Source organism: Podarcis melisellensis, assembly GCF_964234715.1.
Source record: "Podarcis melisellensis genome assembly, chromosome: 4".
NCBI lineage: Eukaryota > Metazoa > Chordata > Lepidosauria > Squamata > Lacertidae > Podarcis > Podarcis melisellensis.
In genome coordinates, this window is record NC_138531.1 from 69,116,138 (window position 1) to 69,138,623 (window position 22,486).

A 22,486-nucleotide genomic window follows, 5' to 3' on the forward strand; every position below is an offset into this window, starting at 1 on the left:
GTTCGTTTGGGTTTTACTCCCCAGGGCATGTCGACAGGATGGCAGCCTGATGTCGCCTGGAACAGATGGGAGGAAAGGAAATGTTTAAAACTGACGTTCAGGTTTTGCTCGGGAAGCAAGCCCACTTGACCTCAGCGGCACTTACCTCTGAGTAAAGGCGCCCGAGGTCGAGTTACTTTACTGCGGTTTTCGTGCTCCGCAATCCTAATGCGAAGCGAAGCCCCGCAGGCTGAGTGTGCCTGGCAAGAGCGTCAAGTCAACTCTGAGCAAATGTGTTTAGGATTAAACTGCGCGCGGGACCTGAACCAGTACGATCGCCAGGGTGGGGTAGGCCTGGTAACACGCTACTGAATCCGGGGTGGGGAGCTTACTTCGGAGCAAAGAAACACGCAGAGCTCCTTACGTAACACTCCGTATCCAGACTCCCCCCGAGGCGGTGACTATTCCTATTCCCATGAGCCTCCCTTGCCTCCGAAACCGGATACATTTCCTTGTCTCTATCATACCGCCCCTCGCCGGCCTCCTCGGTCCTCTTTCACCTGCTTTCCTCACTCCCACAGACCCCCCGTATACTTTCCGGAGACGAAGTTCCTTTGGCTCTCTCGGCCCGATTCATGAATCACAGTCGGGGGAGGAGGAGGAGGGAAGGGGGGGAAATCCCCCCCTCAGCGCCGGAAGTCCTTCTCCGTCCGCTTATTGGCCTATATCCTTATCAGTCAGGAACTGGAGGACCAACAAACTGCCCCCCTCCTCCCCCGCCCCCAGAATTCTTAAAGTTGGGCGGGGTGTGTGTGTGTGGGGAGCCTTACTAAGTTGTCAGCTTGGGCTTTTCTTTCCTCCTCCTGACTCCTTCCTCCCCCCACCCCCCATCAGCAGTCGCGCGCTCACCTTTGATTGGGTAATGTCAAGGGAATTGAACCTTAGCACCGTTAGAGAGAGACAGAGGCGCCCCCCCTCCCCTCAGTACGCAGGCGCGGTGCCGCCGGCTGCACGAGCTCTTTGCCCACTCGCTCGCCTCTTCCCGAGGAGGGCTCGGCTGCGGGCGGGTCCTAGCGCCGCCCGGTCCGGCCCCTCGAGCGCCGCCCCCGCACGCCCCTCACCGGGGCAGAGCGATGAGCGAGGGCAGCGGGGCTGCTGCTGCTGCTGCTGAGGAGACGGCGGCGCTGGCGACGACGACGACGGGCCCGCCGGGACGGATTAGCCCCCCATGTTTCCCCGAGGAGCCCCAGCGACGGCACAGACTGTGGTGGGGAGCGGCGTCCCGTCCTCTTTGTTGGCTGTGCTGCTGCAGTCCTCGCCCCTGAGGCTCCGGGCGGGGGACGAGGCTTCGAGGAAGGGAGAGTGCCGTGTGGCGGCGGCGGCGGCCGCTGCTGTTGCTGCGAGGGACAGAAAGCGCCCGACGAGCAACCGGAACCAGGAAAACTGCTGGGATTTAATACGGCGGGCTGCGCCGAGGGATGGCGTGTGCCTGAAGGAGGACGGGAGGCTCCGCGAAGAGAGGGAACAAAGTGAGGGGGCCAGAGAGACTCGTCAGGGGCTGCTTTTTGGGGGTCTCTTTCTTCACCCCCGACCCCTCCGACATTCCCCGTGAGGGGGGACTTTGCTGCTGCTTGAAACTGACCTTGGAGAGAGTTGGGATCTACAAAAACTAGCAACGTTTTCCTTTGGATTTTCCTTTCCCCCCACCTCTTTCCCCCTCTTAAAAACCACATTTTAAGAATACATATCTACAAATATCGTTCCAGGTTGCTAACTTGTAGGTATATTGAATGTAGCTGGCATAAGAGATTTTATTGTATTTATTTGTTTTAAATCCCCACCCCACCCAGACTTGGTGTTTGGGAACTTGCCACTTGAAAACAACCACCACCAGTGCCTTGGTTAGGTATTGGGTTTTGTGTGGCCCTTGCAAACCATGTGTGGACAATCATATATCTGTGAGAGCATGTAGGAGGGAGACAAAGCATGAACTTAAAAAACGGAGGAGAGTGTTTATCACTGTTCACCAGTGACTTTAAATTTTGAAGGTATTAAGGAAGTTGATGGGTAAAATCGGTGGTGTGGGGTTGTTGTTTTTTTTGTAAGATTGTTAAGGCAGTATATTTCCATAAGTTGTGCTAAGGTACCCTCAGTGACTGTGTATGACGTGATCCATCAAAGATCATTTCCTTCTGACTAAAAGTTACCATGGGTGGGTGATGGGAGGGGGGCTTATAGTCAAAAGTTAACCTGGTCTTTCACTACACTGTGTGTTTGCCCTTTGGTGATTAGCTAGCTGAAGGTGGGGTGTGGGTGTCAATTTGGGTGAGGAGATTTCATGATATTATACATTACTCTTCTTTTTCTTACAACATTAAGATCCCAGATGGCCAATTCCCTCAACGGCCGGAACCCAGGTGGCCGAGGAGGAAACCCCCGCAAAGGGCGTATTCTGGGCTTCATTGATGCTATTCAGGATGCAGTTGGCCCCCCCAAGCAAGCAGCTGCTGATCGCAGGACTGTAGAAAAAACTTGGAAATTAATGGATAAAGTGGTGAGTCTGTCAGTTGAGTCCTTGTACCAGAAAATAGTCAAGACTATTTATATGTGTACATGTATGGTCAGATCAGTTTGTCTCCTTGTTTGGAAAGAGTGAGTGTTTTCATATTTATGGCAGATCCCCATTTAACCTTGGCTCATATTTTCTCCTTAATACAGATGAGGGGAAAATCCATTTGTTTTAAATGTACCTTTTGATAAGCACAGTTCTTTAAATAGTAGAGATTTGTAGGGTTGTGAATAAGCAGCTTGTTTCCTATGAACCAAATGTTCTTTGGTTCCCCACTGGAGCATGTTGTTACAATATCTTCTTGAAAATGAAACTTCAGTTAAGGTAATCAAGTTGTGAAGCACTCTTACGTTAATCATATGCATGCAGTTCAATTTGCAGTTTAGGGGAATAAAAAAACCCCTGCTTTCTCTCGTAGGAATGAACAAAACTTAATGGCCTTGGCTTTCAATTTTAATGGTTCCTTAAAATGTATGATGTGATTTCTTGAATAGTTATTGGAGAGCTGTTTACCATGGAGGCATGGTGTACAACTCAAAAATTATCTGTTAACCTTTATTTGAATCGGAATCACTTATTTTGTTAAATATTGCTGTAGAATAGTTAGCACGTTTAGTCATTGCAACTTCTACTAAGTTGTATGCAGCATCCCTTTTCTCACTGCAGAAAAATATGGCAACAGGACAGATATTTAATTAAGTGTGCAGCATTGGCTATGAGGATGATTGATGGCTTTCTTTTTAATCCTTCACAACTGAACAAGCAACATCAGTTGGCATTAAATTCTTAAAACAAAAGAATAGTCTTTACTCATGGCTTTATGGCTGGTATTTCACCTACAATGAATATATGAAGTTTCTATATAGGTAACGAATATTATTGCATATAACTAGGTGGAATTCTTACAACTTTGAAGTGAACGTTTATTGAGAGAGCAATAGAACTTTCATTTGTCAAGCAGTAAATGTCTCCATGAAGATGCTTAAATAGCCACAACTGATTCTTAGGCCTTTTACAATTATTATCAAGCCTTAACTTGGAATTCAAGACTAATGTATTGCATAAAAGTCGCACATTTGATTCCTGGTGTTGAAGTCTAGAAATAAACTTCTTAGGAACTCAAGTTCTGATTGTATGTGTTGCCAGCCTAGAGATTTCAGAACAACTTTAAAGGTTACTACTACTGCTAAAACTGGCAGTAATTCAGGCTAAAGTGTGTGCCTGTAATACCTTATCTACCTATCTGATTAGGGCAAGTTACTTTAGTCTCAGTTTAGATATCCTATAGATTTTCCATAATTTATGCTATGCAAGTTGATCATCAACCCTCTTTTCTTTCTGGAGTTACACTTTTGTGCCTGCTTGATACAGTACAAAATCCATAACATGAGAACTGAGAAAACTGCATTGCTTAGGCTGCAGTGCTATGGACATTACTTGAGACTAACATCTTATACCAGTTCACGTCTACCTTAGAACAGTTCATACTATTTGTCAATTTAGTCCAGTCCTGTCTGCAGTAGCTCTCTAGGCATTTTTCAGGTGGAGTCTTTCACTTCATTTGCTATATAATCCTTCTAACTAGAAATGTCAGGGATCATATCTGAAATATTCTGCATAACAAACATGTGCTCTACCATTGATCTGTGGCCATGCTTTCCAGAGTAGCTCCAGCTGGATTCAGTAGAACTTGAGTAAAAAATGGTTAGAGTTGGGCTGCTCAGTCCATAACACAAAGCAGACATCTCTACAGACTCTGTGGATCTTTGTTTTGTGATATACATTGAGGCCATGATAATATAGACATTCCTTATTGTGCTGTTTAAGTTCCATGGGTCAGGTTTTTTAATGTATTCAGTTTAAAGATGCAGATATCTTTTTGCTTTTAACATGTTTCTACTAAATTAAGATTTCATTTTTAACATTTCCTTTTTTTTACATTCATGTTACTTCCCAAAAGCCTTCCTGGAGGAAAATGAGGATTTTGTTTAGTTGCCCCTTGTGAACCTAGGTTCATTTATCCCTTGTGCATTGTTTCTATATCTAGCACTGTCACTTCCTCAAAACTTTATCTTGCCAATCTTGCTAACCATATTTATCTGATTTCAATGGGACTGATGTCCGAGTAAGGTTTTTTTTAGGTTTATAACTTTAAATAGCAAGCCTCCTATTTAAATAGCTAAGCAAACGTATGATGGAAACAATCGCAGTTGTCTGGGATATATGTACAGTTAGTGGTGAAGTAGACTGATTAATTTACTGAATTATACTTGCATATTTGGTTATAGTAACATCATACTTAAGGTGTTTCTCTGAAGCAGCAACTGTTGCCCCATCCTAAGCACTGATTTGCTGACACTTCAAAAGTAGTATGAATGACTAGTATTAACATAGTATCAGTTCATAGAATGGCTAAATGCAGTACTGTAGTTCATTACAGTGGCCCTATCCATACAGCTGTAAGTGAGCCCAGATTTAGTTACAGTACTTGTGTCTGTGTGCTGTAGCTGTAATCTAGGAGAACAGGAAGTTGCCTTGTGGGTATAGACTTTAGCAGGTGTGTTCTGAATGGCAAAAAGATACTGTTATTCAGGTCTAAAAATTAATGTATTGTTAAATTGTCTATGTAAGGTTTAATTTGGACATAACTTCTATAATGCCTTATAAATGGCATTCAGTACTTTAACACTTGGAATGTAAAATTATTAGCAGTATTCATCAGATGTAGGGATGTAACCTGAGATTTTTTCTCTAAGTGGTATTAGGTCTAAATCTCAGAAAGCTTTCTAATGTTGTTTTCTTGTTTCAGTTACTATGCAAACTGTGAAAGATCTCATTGTTTACATCATTACTGCTTGATTTTTAAAAGCCTTGCTACAATGGCTTGTATCCCTTTAAGTTATGGAAGTTCATGAAAGAAAAGTTTCCTCATCCCTCTGTCTTTTCCAGAGGACTCCCCTGCCAGCAGTGACAAGGCAATTGTCACAAATTGACTTCTTTAATTTAACTTATTTTAGGGCCCAAACCAATGTTTTTGCCCATGAGAGTATAGGGTCTGTTTTACAGAAGGCTTTAGGAAGTCTAGATGCTATACCTTCCCCCACCCCCCTCTTCCATTGGTTAAGTGTCCTCAGTTGGATCTTAATGTATCCCATTTAAGCTTTTGTCAGTTAATCACATTTTATCTCCAGATTAAATTAAAGTATACCAGACAGGATGATGTCATGATGTTAGAATCCTGTTATTTGTATCTAGAGTTGAGTATTTGGTACTTGTAGTGGAGAGGATGCATTTGAACAAACACTATTCAGCCATCTTTTGTGTTAGCAGATGGCAAAGGGATGTTTTTTCATAGTTAAAATAAATACTAGATTGTAAAAGCATTTCCAAAATTAAATGCAGCTTATGATTTGATCCTGCAATGCAGTTCTTGCAACAGAATTCTGTGGAGGAAAATACCAGAGACTGCTCAATATGATGAGGTTGTTTTTGTGATTAGAGTCTAACTGGCCCAAGTACAATTGTAACACTCAGCCATATAAGAATAAGCCATGGTATCCCTTATTATGCCCCCCCCCCTTTGAAAGTTTGTTTTGAGTAAGATCATTAGCTTGGTTTGCACAATATGGTAAACAGAACTGTGGCTTCCTGGGGTCACATAAATGCATGGGCTCCCAAATAGGAATTCACAGCCGCTTTGGTCATCTCCAGGACTTTTTGTTGGCACATTGAGCTTAGTAAGTGTTTGGTTTAGTGGGTTTTCCAAACCCAGGCTTGTGTTTAAGCTTTCTCCTAGCTATAGCATGTGCTTAGTGGGGAAAGAGTTTAAGCATATTAACCTGCATCTTTTTTTTATTCTTCATTAAATTTGTAGACTGCCCTTCCCCGGGAGATTCCAATGTAAAAATACAAAATGAAAACACAAAATATATAATAAAACAAATGAACCCCCCCAAACACATTTAAAATAGCATAGAATGTTAATCAGCCAAAGGCTCAGTGCAGGGAGGAATAAAGTAGCTGTGGCTGCAAGTTTCTCTCTAGGAATCCACATGTTTGTGTGGTCCTGGTAATGGTAAGCTGTAGTTTCACATAGCATGTGTTGCGAATTAAGCCTTTATGCCAAATTTGGGGAAATTTGGTTTATTCTACCAATGCTTAGTTAAGAAAAAGAATCATGTTTGCTCCAAATATAGTTAGATTAAGCTACTCCCCCCCTCCACCACCACTACCTTAGGTAACGGGCACATCAAATTTTACTGAACTGAAAGTGGAAGCTTTTAAACTCCTTCCCATGTGTGTGGCACATGAGGGTAAGGCTTGCCATGGGTCATTTTCAGTCACATAGTGCCAAAGGCTTCTCTGGTTTGGAGCTGTATTTAAAAGCCTGTTATTTATCGTCCAGATGATCTCATAGATAAGCACAAGTTTGTTGTATATTCTACAAAAATTCACCATACAAATTAAAATGATGGTTTATCTTTTAAATATCTAAATAGTCACTATGCAATTTTTCTGTTTCATAACAAAAATGACAGATTATTGTCCATAGCTCCATATTAAAAAGTTTCATAATAAGAGATATGCAATAAAAGTCTGTTAAAACAAGCCATTAATAATTCCTTCCAGGAATGGTGTGATATCCTGTGTCCTAAGAGATGGTAGCACAATCGCTTAAGATGTTAATGCTATTTTTTGGTGGTGATAGTGGTGGAGATAAACATCCCTAGACAACTTTGGAGGTAGTGTTTGGAACTCTTGGAAGCTACACAAATTATTGTTCATTTCAGTACCTTTTTATGTAAGCAGAAGGTAATAGGCATTTTGATTGTGCTGCCTGAATTTGATTGGATTCAGTAAGTTTGTGTCCAGTGCTACGTTCTACATGTCAGACAATATAAATCTATATGGATGGCAAATGTAGAACTGTATAAAGTGAAATAAACAAATTGCATACACTTCGTAAAGGTAAAGGTACCCCTGCCCGTACGGGCCAGTCGTGTCCGACTCTGGGGTTGCACGCCCATCTCACTTAAGAGGCCGGGGGCCAGCGCTGTCCGAAGACACTTCCGGGTCACGTGGCCAGCGTGACAAGCTGCATCTCGCGAGCCAGCGCAGCACACGGAAACGCCGTTTACCTTCCCGCTAGTAAGCGGTCCCTATTTATCTACTTGCACCTGGGGGTGCTTTCGAACCACTAGGTTGGCAGGCGCTGGGACCGAGCAACGGGAGCGCACCCCACCGCGGGGATTCGAACCGCTGACCTGACAATCGGCAAGTCCTAGGCACTGAGGTTTTACCCACAGCGCCACCCGCGTCCCTGTTATACACTTCATAGGAGAAGCTAATTACAGTTTGAAAAGCCACTTGGATGTTTTGCTTGTTTATTTAAAATATTTATATCTTGCATTTCTGCTTGACATCTGGCCTCCAGGCTGGATGACAATAAAAGAAAGCTAACACACAGTGTAAGAATAGGGGATGGCTACAGCTCAGTGGTAGAGCAACTGCTTTGCACACAGAATTCCTGGTTCTATCCCTGGCCTTTCCAGGTAGGGTTCAGAATACCCCCTGACTGAAAGACTGAAAAGCTATCTAGATATTACTAGATAAACCCAACATTTGAAACTCCCATTGTTTTGCAACCGGGAATTTCATAAATGCGACCAGTTTCTGAGTTCAGGGTGTAGTACTGCGCCTAAGATTGCCACTGTTACTTGGAAGTAAATCCCAACCAAGTTCAGCGGGGCTTCCTCCAAGTAAAACGTGCATGGATTGGGGACCTAAAAACTTTCTTTTCTTTTAAACCCAACATGTTTTGTTTAGGTTTAAGTTGTCTTGTTTAATGTACTTTTAATGTATGATGTGCTTTTAATTTGAAATACAATAGCCAGTTATCTACCTCACACTCTCACAAATTTTGGAGTGGGATCATTGGAGGACCCTTAAATCTTAGGTTTGCGAACTGAACACTCAAGGTGGGTGTCTCTGCCATCAGTTGTAGAGGCCTTTAATATGTGTTCATTTTGGTGCCAAAAAGATATATTTATATGAAGGAAAGGGAGTGTAGGGAGAATCCAGGGCTCGTCTGCAGAGTGGAAGGAAAGGAGGACCCTTTTCTGCCTCCCCACTTCCAGCCTCTTAAGAATATTAGTGGGGCAGGCAGGTGAAGCATGGCTTTGTTTTTTGAAGTCTTCAGATGAGGACTAGACCATGTGAAAAATGAACATAAGATTTTAGCTGCAGTTCATTCATTTTCAGCTTTGTATTCTTGTTATAAAAAAGTGCACCTAGACATTCTGTTGTTGAGCCCATAACCTAGGTTTAAGGTGCCATTTAGCTCCTAGTTTTCATATCTCAGTTTCTAAATTGGATAGACCAATGATTTGACTAGGGTTTGATGTAAAATATCCAATCCCACCATGCTCAGATATTGTTGCTGCTGCTAATTCCAGTAGGAGACTATGTTTCCACTGTGGACACTATAGAATATTTAAAGAAGAGTAGCTGGAGGAGTTGTGTGTTCAAATTTCACACTTAAAAGTTAGAAATGGAGCTCTGAGAGTGTATTATCTATGACTGGGTTGCTGCTCAGTATTTTGTTAGTAGATGAAGTAAGTGCTTCAGTCGTTTACATTTTTTCCAGCAATGACTTAGCATTTTCAGTTTGGGATGGAGTTAGCCCTTTGGAAGAATGGTTTAAGGTAGAATGCTTCAGAGGTCCTATTATTATTAGTATAAGGTGGCACATGCACTCCCCTCCAGCTCCATTTAACATTGTGAGGTAAGTTAGGCTTAGAGATATTGTGAGTGGCTCAAGGGTACCCAGTGGGCTTTGTGGCTCTGTGGGGATTTGCACCTTGGTTCCCCACTCTAACCACTACACCACACTGGCCTGGGACAAAGATCTCATAGAAGCCTGGTCAGGCACTCTCAATCCTCATAATGTCTGAAGCAGGTGCTTGCAGCTTCAAATATTGTGGTTCTTCTCCCTCAAAAGCTCAATATTGTAATTTCACAGAACCAGATATTTGACCCTTGCTAACATTTTAACTGGCCAAATATTTATTTCCTGCATAATTTTGTTGTAGTCAGGAAAATATGTATCACTTGTTGCATGCATGTTGTTGTTTAATTGCATATTACTTAAAGCACTAGGTACTTACTAGAAAAGAAAAATCCAACCAGTAAAAGTTAATGAACACTTACTATCAGAATTAATGTTTCCTCAGTTTGGAGCATGTTTTGTAATTGGTAACTAAGCTACAGTTGAATGGGTCAGTTTTTTATTGCAATAGCTGATGACTTCTTGCTTATTGTTAACACATATATGTTAATGCATATATTTGTCGTGTTGGACCATCCTCATAGGACAGGCATAGGTAATCTCTGGCCCTCCAGATGTTTGGGACTACAATTCCCATCATCCCTGACCACTGGTCCTGTTAGCTAGGGATGATGGGAATTGTAGTCCCAAACATCTGGACGGCCAGAGTTTGCCTATGCCTGTCATAGGATGTAGAATTAACAGTGGTGTTTTATATATATTCCCCCTTTCATCTTAAGTCTTGATTCAGTTTTGATTTCAGTAGTTTTCTATTTATGCATTATGCTGTTGATAGCTTTTCACATGTTTATATTGCTAAAATCTTTATTGAAGTTTATGTAAGCAATGGATAGCATCCAGCATTGAACTTGTATGAGTACAACTCTCATTCCGTGAATGGTAGCTCCTTTCCTTCATAGTGTGACAGCATCAGCTATTGCCTCATAAATATACTTAGTCACACTGGTAGTGAAAACAATGTTAAAAGACTGCTAAATTTTCCTCCTAAATTTTAATGTCATTAACCTGGCATCAGTTATGTGTTCTGTAGTTCTGTTACTTCACTTGATATGCAACTCATTGGTCTTGGACACTGCTTCCAATTGTTGCTTGGGATTTATATTTTTCAGTCTTATTTGAATGTTTCATCTTGTCAACTCCATTCACTTTGACAACTTGAATCAGTTCAGAGGTAACAGGAAATCGTTTCCCAGTATAAGAATAAGCTGCAGTGGGCATTGGGTTCACATGCACTCCTCTTCTTTTCTTTCAGTATGTAATGGAGCCAGTATGGTGTAGTGGTTCAGAGCGGTAGTCTCGTAATCTGGGGAACCGGGTTCGCTTCCCCGCTCCTCCACATGCAGCTGCTGGGTGACCTTGGGCCAGTCACACTTCTCTGAAGTCTCTCAGCCCCACTCACCTCACAGAGTGTTTGTTGTGGGGGAGGAAGGGAAAGGAGAATGTTAGCCGCTTTGAGACTCCTTAAAGGGAGTGAAAGGCGGGATATCAAATCCAAACTCTTCTTCTCTTCTTCTTCTTCTTTCATGTCCACCAGGAAATAGAAAGCATTTGTTCTTGATTTTGAACTAGCCATATTTCCATGTGACATCTGAACCAGGATCAAACCATGTTTTCGACCCCCCAAGTTTGGACATCAAGTAGTATTCTTAGTTTTCAAATCGAGATTGGGTTTCCTTGCAGGAATGAAAGAAGAGGTGGGAGGAGGGAGTGTGAAAGCTGTTGTTTTCCTCTACGTTTGAAATTAGGTATCTTGTGTTCTTCAATGCTACAAATGTCTGCAGCGCATTCCTGACCAAATGGTTTTTGTTTCATCAGCAAAGCTAGGATTGCTTGGGACAATATACAATGTGTTGGCTTAAATATATGCTTCCATATGCTGTCTTTGATATACAATAAAGTTTTATCCATTTAGATAATTTATCATTCACGTGAAATTGTTTTTGGTTCTAGGTGAGACTGTGTCAGAACCCCAAACTTCAGTTGAAAAACAGCCCACCTTATATACTTGACATTTTACCAGATACCTATCAACACTTGCGACTTATATTGAGCAAGTATGATGACAACCAGAAACTTGCACAGCTCAGTGAAAATGAATATTTTAAAATCTATATTGACAGTCTCATGAAAAAATCAAAACGGGCTATAAGACTTTTTAAAGAGGGGAAAGAGAGGATGTATGAAGAACAATCACAGGACAGGTAAGAAAACTTTGTTTGGGTAATTGGTCATGGCCAATTCTAGCACAACTTAATTTGTATATTTCAGCAGTATTTGGATACTTAAAGGACATAATGTTTATTTTCTGAAAACAGTGACCTGACGGTCAACTAGTAACTATTGCATTTTTAAAATTTGTATAGTATTCATAACTTTTAAGTGAACTTCTGATGCAACTGTTTTCTTATGAAGTCTTACTTTTTATGTACAGTTCATATTGTATAGGAATATAGCCTCTTTAGAGTGCCAGAGTTGGAGGTTTGCTTTCATGACGCCTTACACTAACAGCAGGGTTACCAATATTTTTGGGCCTATGGGAATATATGCAAACTGGAGAAACAGCTATGGGTTCAAACACACTCTGCAATCAAGTGCACACTGCACCCTATTCTATTGGTTTCAATAGAAAGCATATTCAAGTCTAATTTCAGTGCGGAGAAGGACCTTGAGCATACCAGGAAGGACTCTTGGGTGCATGTCTCCCTTTGGGAACCATGTTGGTGACCCTGCTTATTTATTTAGAAATTTGAAAGTGGAATGGAGGTAGTTCCATTCAGTATTTATCTAAAATAGTTTTGGAGATGCTTTGTGGCCAATGTGAGTTTGGTGCTGGATTTGTCAGCACTTCCAAAATATTAATGTGACACTTGTTTTCCTGGTTTCATGAAGTAAGGTGTTGGTGACAATGATCATACTTAATAATAAGCCAATCATTCTGGCTTATCATGGTTTCTTGTGAACAAGCAGCATATTGAGATACATAGCCCCAGCATTCTTTCTCTGTTGTAGAAAACCAGGAAGCCTTAGCTTCCCATTATATCTGAACCAGAAATTATGGTTTGTTGTATAATTGGCAAGCCAGTAACAACCAAGGCTTAGGGATTGCTATCATGGATAGTTAGTGAAAAAAACATGATTCCTGGTTTTGAAAGTAACAGGAAGCTAAGGTTTCTTAGTTTATCCCACTCCAGGGCAGGAGCAATTCTACAGTGTTCATGGTACACCAAAAAATCTATCACTGTTGCAAACACACACAGTTAAAAGTACTTATTGGGCATTTTTTTATTTCTGATTTTATTTGTTCATCTTTCATGTCCTTTGTGGCCTGTAGAGATCCCGCCAAAGTTGTGTCATGGAGCTTAACATTTATTTAAAAGACTAGGCATTAATACTAGGTATTTTAGTCTTGAATCCTAGTGGCAAGAAAAGCTACTTCATATATTGATTTGAGTGAAATTATTTTCTGAGCAAGTTAAGTTTTGTATGTGCTTGAGAAAGTAGCAGGAAAGAATATAATAATTAAGAATGTTGCTTTGGGAAGGAATCATGCAAGAGTGAAGGGACATGGATGTTAAGCATGGGTGGAAAATTCAAATGGAAATTAATGTCTCAAAGTTTTTTAAACTATGGAAAGGGTGTTCTTCATTTCTGACTTAAAACAAATGCACCCATAAAGAGTTTATGTGTAATGGAGCATTTGTGAACCTTTGAGTGTGTGTTAAAGAACATAGTAAAATAGTAGTGCTTATGATACTCTTTCATTCTCAAAGTGTGGTTCTGTTGTTGACTTTAATAGGCCAAGCTGCAAATATCAAGTTAGTCATGCTACTTTGCATTTGACAGAGACATTCCTCCTCCCCCCCTTTCTTTATAAAATCCTTACACGGTTTGTAGATCCCATGTAATGTCAGATGCAGGGGAAAACGTCACTTCAAAACACAGGTTTAAGAGTGGGGAAGTTTTTCTATAATAACTGTGGCTAGCACCATGTGGTGTTGCATTTGAATGTATGCATCATTGAGTGATGTCAAGTAAAATTCAAATGGAAATAGATGATGTAGGTTGCTATCCGAAACATACTTAGTAGGGAATAAATCCCATTGAATCCAGACTTACTTCTCGCTAAACTTGCATTGGATTGTACTTCTTATAAATCCAGCTTTGGGAAACAACAAGAGGCAGGCAATAAGCATTCTCAGTGAACCTGGACATTTACAGATGTAGAAAGAACAACAACCCTAAGTTCTGCTGCCACCGCAACCCAACCTAATGAAATCTAAGGATGCTCAGTGTCTTGCTGGAGTGGGGGTGGAAAATCAAGAAAGAGGACGAACGAAATGGAGTACAGGCAACTACCCATTTGTTTGGGGGTTGCATTCCGAGGCACCGTGCGCATCAGTGGGATGCGCTTAAGCCCACCCTATTCTATCCTGCTTCCTTTTCATGGCAAAAACAGTGTGCCAAAGAGTTCATATGCATGCCAAACGCATGCAATTGGGAAGTGGCCTGTATCTTGAAAGAGGAAGTGATTGCCCGGCATGAACACTGAAAGGGAACACTGTGTATATTTATTTGCAAGTCCCACTTCTGCCTCCATATTAGAGAGCAACTACGAAAACCAAGAAGCAGTGGAAACATAAGTGAGTAGTATACTGCTCTGGGTCTTCAGTTTCTTTGAGAGAGGGTAGATGAACACTGTCTTCTTCATGATGAAGGACCTCTTCTTACTCAATGTTAGTGACTCAGTTCAGATGTAACAACATACCATGGGTGAGCTGGCACATGCTCAGGCAAGCTTGCTCCCCCTTATTTGTGTTCAGTAGGAGGGGTTTTGAAGTTTCCTAGCTTATTAGCTTATTAATAAAATTGGTTGAATAAATTACTATTTGCCACTTGAAAACAGCAAGAAACTACAGTTTGTTACTGTTAGTGAAAGCTTTGATTTTTGTCCCTTGCATACAAAGGGGGAGGGGAAGACACATTTATTTGAGGCTTGTGCTAGGTTCTTGCATCTGAACTGGACCACTGACATACATAACTAGAAGCATGAGGTCCTCCATTTATATTCATGTAACAAACTGTGGTTGGCGTGTTATGTCTGAACTTGGCCAGTGATTCTCAGTTTACTTCCTGTTGTCACACAAATCATTTCCCTGTTAAAGCGAACAGGGTAATGTTTTTAAAAAATAGGTATGGCAAATCCTTTGTGAACTTTACAATTCATGGCAAAGGAGAGCTCAAACTGGTGAATAAATATCCCTAAGCTGTGTTTAGTTGTAACTTAATGTTGCTTATTTGAACAGTTTTTCAGAACAGAATGTCTTAATTAGAAATATGAAAGCCTGGTAGAATTTTTTTTTTTAAAGAGGAAGTACTTTGAAGTGGCACATTGCTGTCTTTTTCAGAAATATATTCTGGCAGTCTATGACAAAAACAAATCAAAACTTCCTTAAGTCCAGGCATACTGCAGTGATGAAGTTATTGCCTGAGTGTTTTATGTGCATTCTAATGTTAAAATGTACTTCTTAAAATTGCTAATTTAAGCATATTTAGTTGCTGTTAAAGAGTTTGATAAAAGAGAGAATAGGAAATGATTCTTATCTGAAAACATGGAGGCCAGCCAATTCAGCTGACAATCCCACAAAATCCCTGGTTGATCTGTGGAATGGGAAGATGACCTGGATTGGTTGATAGGATCACTCCCAAGTGCCCCTGCTCATTGTATTGCACTCTGTTCCTTGGTTATTTAATGAAATGCTTAGGAAGAGGACTAAAACAGCAATGAAGGAACACACAGGTGATTATAGAACCTTTTAACCATTGCCTGGATGCCGTGATGGACTGTAGATGGCTAACAGGTGGAAGCTCAATTCAGACAAGAGAGAGGTATTTATGGCCAGTAGACAAGTTGATCTGGTTTGGGAGTACATACTGTTCTGGATGGAGTGGCATTCCCTGTAGAGGATCAGGTTTGCAGTTTGGCTGTGCCTCTGGATGCCCAGGTGAATGCTGTAGCCAGGAGTGCTTTTGTTCTGCTTTGGCTATTGTGCCCACTACAGCTACACCCTTTCTCGGAGAAGACAGATCTGGTCATAATGTTGCATGCCTTGGCCATTTCCAGATGTTACTATTGCAGTGTGTTCTGGATGTGCCTTTGAGAAGTGTTAAAAGACTGTGGCTGATGCAATGCGCAGTGGCTCGGATTCTTCCTAGTATATGTTTCTCAGATCATGTTGGGGGTGTTGTTGGTTTGCTTTTGTTTTTATTATGTATTTTGGTGTCATCATTTTGTCAAAATTTCCTGAGTGTGTGTTAATCCAGGACAGGGGACTTGTGGCCCTCCAGTTTTGGGGATCTAGGCAGCATGATCAGTTGTCACATCTGAAGGATCACATTTCTCCATCCTTGTCCCAGAGAAGCTGTTTGCATGCTGCCTTAACATTAGAGTAGACACAGATTTTATTTGAAATATGAAAAGGAAGCATCATCCTGATGGTATTGATCTTTTACTTTTAATCCTATTAATTAATACTCTGTGAATTATGAACAGTAATGGCTTTCGGAGCTTCATAATAAAATCAGTGCTGATCAGAGACATTTAGTGATATAGTTTGTTGTTGACTCAGTTGGTATCCAGATGAGAGGTCGTCACCTATACAGTAAATGTTTGCATTATCCCTGTTGTTCATGTAGCCCAAACTATATTTTTCCTTTTTAAAAGCACCAGATTGTTTGCAAGCAGTGATCCTTCTGATGCCAAATAGTGTGTAATCTGGTTATGTTACAACCTGCCTAATCATTGTTCTATGATAAGAGCAATAAATAATAATGTGCTTGTGGAGTTAAACCCTTTCCCCTCCAAGTTAGCTATTAAGATTACCAGTTAACTACTGTTTTTGCAGTGCAGAAGCAATGAGCTGGTGCCGTTTATGAATAAAATCACTAGGTCTAGTTCCTTCTCTCAGTGATTAGAACAGTAAATGCTTTAAGGTCTGCAGTGCAAATAACCACCAACAGTGCTTCCTCTAAAACCCCTTAAGCTAATCAAAATGTATCCAATCTTCAATTAAACTTAATAAATGAGTGTTGCTTTTATGTTTCAGAGCTGTTGATAACATTTGGATTGGGAGAACCTTAAAGATAGGCAGCATAAATTAAATACATTAAGTCAGTCTTACTGCTAAGAACTTAATGATTTTCTTTTTTCTGTCCCTGCTCACCCCACCCCACTTTCTGTACTGTATCTGTATGGAATGTATGTATTCCTTTTATGGTTAGCATTGTAGAATTGTAGAGTTAGAAGAGACCCCAAGGGTCATCTAGTCCAACCCCCTGCATTGCAGGAATCTCAACTCAAGCACACATGACAGATGGCCATCCAACTTCTGCTTAAAGGAGAGTCCATCACCATTCCACTGTCAAGCAGCTTGTGCTTAGATTTTTCTCCCTGATACTATATGCCGAGATACTAATAAGATAAGCATAAGCAAGGCAACCAACCCCCACTCCCATTAGATATAAACCTGCTGTTGCATCTGTATGGGGGATTTTTTTTAGTTTCTCTTCTGTAGGGAAACTCAGCAAAATGGTCTATCCTATAGCTTTTTGTTTAGGTTTCTGTTGAACACAAAAGGCTGGAAATGTGCTGTGTGTGATGTTCCACATGCACACTGTGAATTATATTCGTCAAGTTGTGAGGAGCTGCAGCTGGAAAGGAAAACTGGCAGTTATCCCATAGGTACACACAAGTGCTTCCATACAAGTGTAGGGCTCTTTGGATCCTGGTCCAATTTAAAACATTATTGAGGAATTTGCCAATGTGTGTACAGTGGTACCTCGGGTTAAGTACTTAATTCGTTCCGGAGGTCCGTTCTTAACCTGAAACTGTACTTACCCTGAAGCACCACTTTAGCTAATGGGGCCTCCTGCTGCTGCCGTGCCGCCGGAGCACAATTTCTGTTCTTATCCTGAAGCAAAGTTCTTAACCTGAAGCACTATTTCTGGCTTAGTGGAGTGTGTAACCTGAAGCGTATGTAACCTGAAGCGTATGTAACCTGAGGTACCACTGTATAGAATTGGCCTTTCATTGCATGTAGAGATCTGAACATTTTGTTCCCTTTGATAGCATAGCAGCCCAATTACGTGCATGTCTCAGAAGAAACTCTCATTTAGTGCAGTAGGACATATTCCCAGGTAAGTCCCTTGAATTCAGTGGGTTCTTTAAAGATAGATATATTTAAAATAACAATAAAATAATAAACCGAAAAACCTTGCCTAGAACAAATTAGTGGAATGTATTTGGGTCTTAGCAGTATAGACCTGTAGTGTGAAGATAAGTGTATCAAGCCTATACAGGTTTCTGAAATCTTAAGCTGGAAAAGTGACGCTGTTGGAAGCAACTCCACTGCAGGTAAATGATAGGCAGGAATGGCTTAGCAAAATGCAAATTCAGCAGTAGCAGCGTTTTGAACAAATGAAGAGTGTGAGCATTCTGCAGGCCCACAGAATATTTTTTCATAGACATATAATTTGTGGTTGGACATGGGATTCCTACTGCAGTGGAATTTCTAATTACCTGCATACATTTCTTGTAGCTTTTTCTCTAGTCGTTATTTCTTCCATCTTAAGCATCTGATGTAACTCATTTATACATGCTATTTGTGGGCTTTTGAATCTGAGGAAAGAGTGTTAGGGAATATAATGAACTGCAGCTTTCAGAAGAAAAATGGTCATACTGACTTAAATTATTGGTAGCATATTGCATCTTACACATCTTTCACTTGAGTTCTGGTATAGTTTGCCCTTTCAACAGTAGACGCTGCCTTGTGAGTTTGAAGACTCGTATCTGAACCATTTTCATAATAGTCAGGAAATCAAGATGTTGGGAACTGCTTAGTAAGCTGTGTTGGCTCTGGCACTGTGAATACATAGATACTCTTGGTAAATGGGATATATAGATATTCCTCCCAAACAAACGTAGTGCTTGGGAAATTTTGTTTTTGACATGTTCGCTTTGGAATTGAAGAAGAAGACGTTTATATGAAGATTAGTGAAATGGAAATAAAGCAAGTGCCTTATTCACAGCTTTTATCATGATTTGCAAAAAGTGGAATATTTGTTGTGTATGAATATTTAAAGTTGGTAGGCAGTCTCAGGTAGCACATCATTTAACAATCAAGCAAAATACTTTTGCAGCATGTAGACCTGTGTCTGATTATTTCCTTGTATGACTAATGCCCACAGTTAAACAAGTTGCAGTCTATTGATAATAGATTTCCTGTCTTATTTCCTGTGATTATTTGAGAAGAAGGTGAGTGGCTCAGTACTGGCCAATTACAATTTGACATGCTAAGAGACCAAATGGCCAGGAATGTTACCGTGCTGAATGCTTGTGCTGAGTTTGGATTATCTAGTTGTATTACTCATACCAATACCTTAATGAAAATGCCCATAGCCTCATGGGGAGATCAGGCCTTCTTTCCAGTCTTACATTGAGTAATATGGCTTATAAGAAATTAGTGTTGTGAGAAGTTGTGTGGGAGATTCTGTATCTGTAAAAAAGGTTCCATAATGTGAGCAAGATGCTTGAGCAACAAAGTGGGGATTCAGTCTTGAGAAGGGGAGTGTAGGAGGGTTTTCCTTTCAGCTTTATGAAAAGAAACAAAACTACTATTTTCCACTTTAATCAGTGCTACAAGCTCATTACTGAAGAGCAGTATTCAACAAGATGCTAATGATGAAAGGAAAACTTGCTCTATTATTTCCTTTCATTTTTGAAGTCTTCAGAATGATATTAAGAAAAGACAGAGCACTTCATATGTGTGAAGATGGGAAACATACAGGTGAAAATAATAAAGAATAGTGGGATTTTGGTCCTGAAATAGCTTTGTAAGACATATGTGCCTTTCATGATATATAGATCAAAATACTGAGTTGTAATAAGAACCCATTATTTCATTAGAAAGTTAAATGTAAACTGTAGTACTTATTTTGTACAAACACACACACAAAATTTAGACAGGCACTATCTCCGATGGTATTTTGGTACCTCCTTAAAATATATTTATTAAACTAGACTTTTGCAGTTAGATAATTCTGTTTCTGTTCTTTTTGCTTCTGCCTCATTGCAGCTGCATTTTATTTTATTAGTATTAATTTGTATCCTGTCTTTCCACTCAAAGGAGCCCAGGGAAGGAAGCAAACACCAAAATGATAAAACAATGCAATTTAAAATAAAATAAAAACATATTTGAAAACATATAGAACATATAAAAACATTTAAATACAATTGCATACCCAGTGCATGATTTAGGATTGCTGACACATGATCCCATAAGGCTGACCCACTTACCAACCAAGCAGTCATATTCTGCACTAGCTGCAGCCTCCAGACTTTCAGGCCAGCCCCACAAAAGAGTACATTACAGTAATCTAAGCAGGTCACCAGAGCATGGACAACTGAAGTCCCATCTATTCCAGTCCAGAATAGCTGTAGCTCTCAAACCTGCCTAAGCTAGAGGATAGTAACTCCGGGCCACAGAAGTTACTTGAGAATCCATTGACAGGTTAGGAGAGGGTGAGAAGAAAAACTGGCCTTTTTGTCCCTCCTGGGATTCCCCACTCTACCCTATGAATTCCAGACTGGCTTGTGTATTGAACATGAACCCTTTTATTGAACACACAGGGACGTTTTGTTGCAGATACCTTATTTAAAGTATTTTAAAGGTATTTATTCATGTATGTTGGTGCTCTCCTCCTTCCTGCCCACAGTATATTATTTCAGGTTGTGGTTGTAGTAGGGTGAAATAAAATGATTTGATTGGTCAGTACAGAGCACAAACAACACCTGACTGAGGGGAGAAGGGAGGATAGATGTGAGTCCCATCCTGACCAGAGCTGGAGTCTGGGAAGAAGGTATTTAAAGAGAACCTGTTACAGTATATTTGTCAATTCAACCAAGTTAAAGTCTGCTTCAAAAGCTAAGCTGCAAACACCAGGACTAAAGGAAAGTGATTGCATGCTGAAAGCTGTTGCCCCTAGATGTGTGTTCTCTGTAGGCTTGTGCGGGTTCCTTGATTTGCATTCAGTATACAGTGGTGCCTTGGTTTAAGAACAGTCCTGTTTATGAATGATTCGGTTTACAAGCTCCACAAAACCAGAAGTAGTGTCCCGGTTTGCACACTTTACCTCGGTCTAAGAATGGAATCCGAATAGTGGAAGGGCACCGGCAGGAGGCCTCATTAGGGAAACTGCCCCTTGGTTTAAGAACGGTTTCGGTTTAAGAATGGACTTCCATTAAGTTTGTAAACCGAGGTGCCACTGTACTTTATTGGCATATTAAGGTAATGTGTTGCTAAAATGCATTACATAGGCATGAATATTAAAGATAGGTATCAAGAGCTTTGTTAAAGCTGAATAACTGCCCCCCTTTGATTTATGGACAAACAGGTTTGGGGGTGAGTGGCGGGGGAAGAAGCTGTCCTTTCTCCTGCTCTGAAGTCTCTTCCCCACCCTTTCCTGAGTACCAGCTTGGCTTGTGGTCTGATCAGAAACACTTGTTCTAGGGCAGGCATAGGCAAACTCGGCCCTCCAGATGTTTTGGGACTACAGCTCTCACCATCCCTAACTAACAGGACCAGTGGTCAGGGATGATGGGAGTTATAGTCCCAAAACCTCTGGAGGGCCAAGTTTGCTTATGCCTGTTCTAGGGTCTGTGCATGCAGATACATTTTCATCTGTGTTTCATTGGAGTTTCTAGTGCTTTCGGGGTAGGGCATTACAAGGAAGGAAAAGAGCATCCTTTCAAATTATGACCACATCTGGAATACCACGTGGACCTGTGTATATTTTTGGCAAATTGGAAACAATATAGTAGATGAATTCTAAAAGACTATAAATGTTTCAAAAGCAAATCTTAAGAAGAGCTAAAGAAACTGGGTAAGTTTAGCCTAGAGTAGAATATTAAAGAGAAAATATTAAGAGGTTGTCAGGGGAAAGATAACAGATCATTTATCTTATCTGCTGAGGTTACAAACAAGATGCAGTGGTTTTCATCTACAAGTAGGAGATGATGGTTACACACTTTGGGGGGAAATTCTAGCTGTTAGAGCGGGTCAGGGCATGCCACGGTTGACATTTAGAAATAGTTGTTTGTGCTTACATAGGCTGAAGATCTAGTCACTGATATCACTTATTCACCACCTAGTTGTTTCTCACCCCTTTTCTATCTGAGTTTAACTAAGTTGTTTAATTATGTTGTTTATCTACTATATATTTTGGAAAGTAGTTTGTCCTTTATGAACTTGGGTGCCTCTTGATGTATTGTCACATAGACGGTTCCCAAGATAGAGCTGTTTTTGTCTACATTTTGAAACCACTGGATACCATTTTGAATCAAAACGGTGGGACAAACCTTTACAAATGGCACCATTTTGATACAACAGTTCCCGAGCTAGAGGGGTAGATTTGGGTCTGTGTTTGGAAACCATTGGATACCCTTTTGAATCAAGATGATGGATCAAATCTTTCCAAAATTCATTGATTTGGGCACCTTTGAAGATACTGTTGCTCAGTTTGGTATGACAGTTACTGAATTGGAGGGTTTTGGTTTACATTTGGATATTGTCAGACACAATTTTGAGCATTACCAGAATATGTGCATTAAAATTGCCTTTGGGGCTCAGGCAGCTCCAGAACCTTTCCTGGGTAGTAAGATATTTCATTAATACTGAGTTTCTGGTACAAGCATTGTTTAGGACGTGTCTTAGCACTTTTCCTTTTCTTAGTGGACCAAGATGACTTTTTTAAAAATACAACTTGATTAAAGAATAGAATTTACACAAGAACGAAAAGGAAGAACACTACAAAGTTAATAATACATACACTTCAAATATCAATGACATACCACAGACTACTTTGAATGAGAAAAGTGTGCTAGTTTGGAGAGAAATATATGTTCGAACGCACACAGGAGAGGCATCATTGGCCATCTGTCAGGGTCTCACTCTGATGCCAGCCTTGTGCCTCCCTGTTCAGGGTCTGTGTCTCTGAGCTGCCTGTCACTTTAATTAATCACAATACCCCCAATGTAA

General features: G+C 40.6%; 1 protein-coding gene across 1 annotated transcript in view; it reads left to right on the forward strand.

Annotated features, from left to right (window-relative positions):
• The first annotated feature begins 1,048 nt into the window (after nucleotides 1-1,048).
• Nucleotides 1,049-22,486, forward strand: part of CBLB (Cbl proto-oncogene B) — a 59,958-nt gene continuing 38,520 nt past the window's right edge. Inside the window, exons 1-3 of the mRNA XM_081908401.1 lie at nucleotides 1,049-1,756; nucleotides 2,359-2,533; nucleotides 11,346-11,596. Coding sequence (XP_081764527.1) covers nucleotides 2,366-2,533; nucleotides 11,346-11,596 — 419 coding nt within the window. The 5' untranslated portion in view covers nucleotides 1,049-1,756; nucleotides 2,359-2,365. The remainder of the gene's footprint in view (nucleotides 1,757-2,358; nucleotides 2,534-11,345; nucleotides 11,597-22,486) is intronic.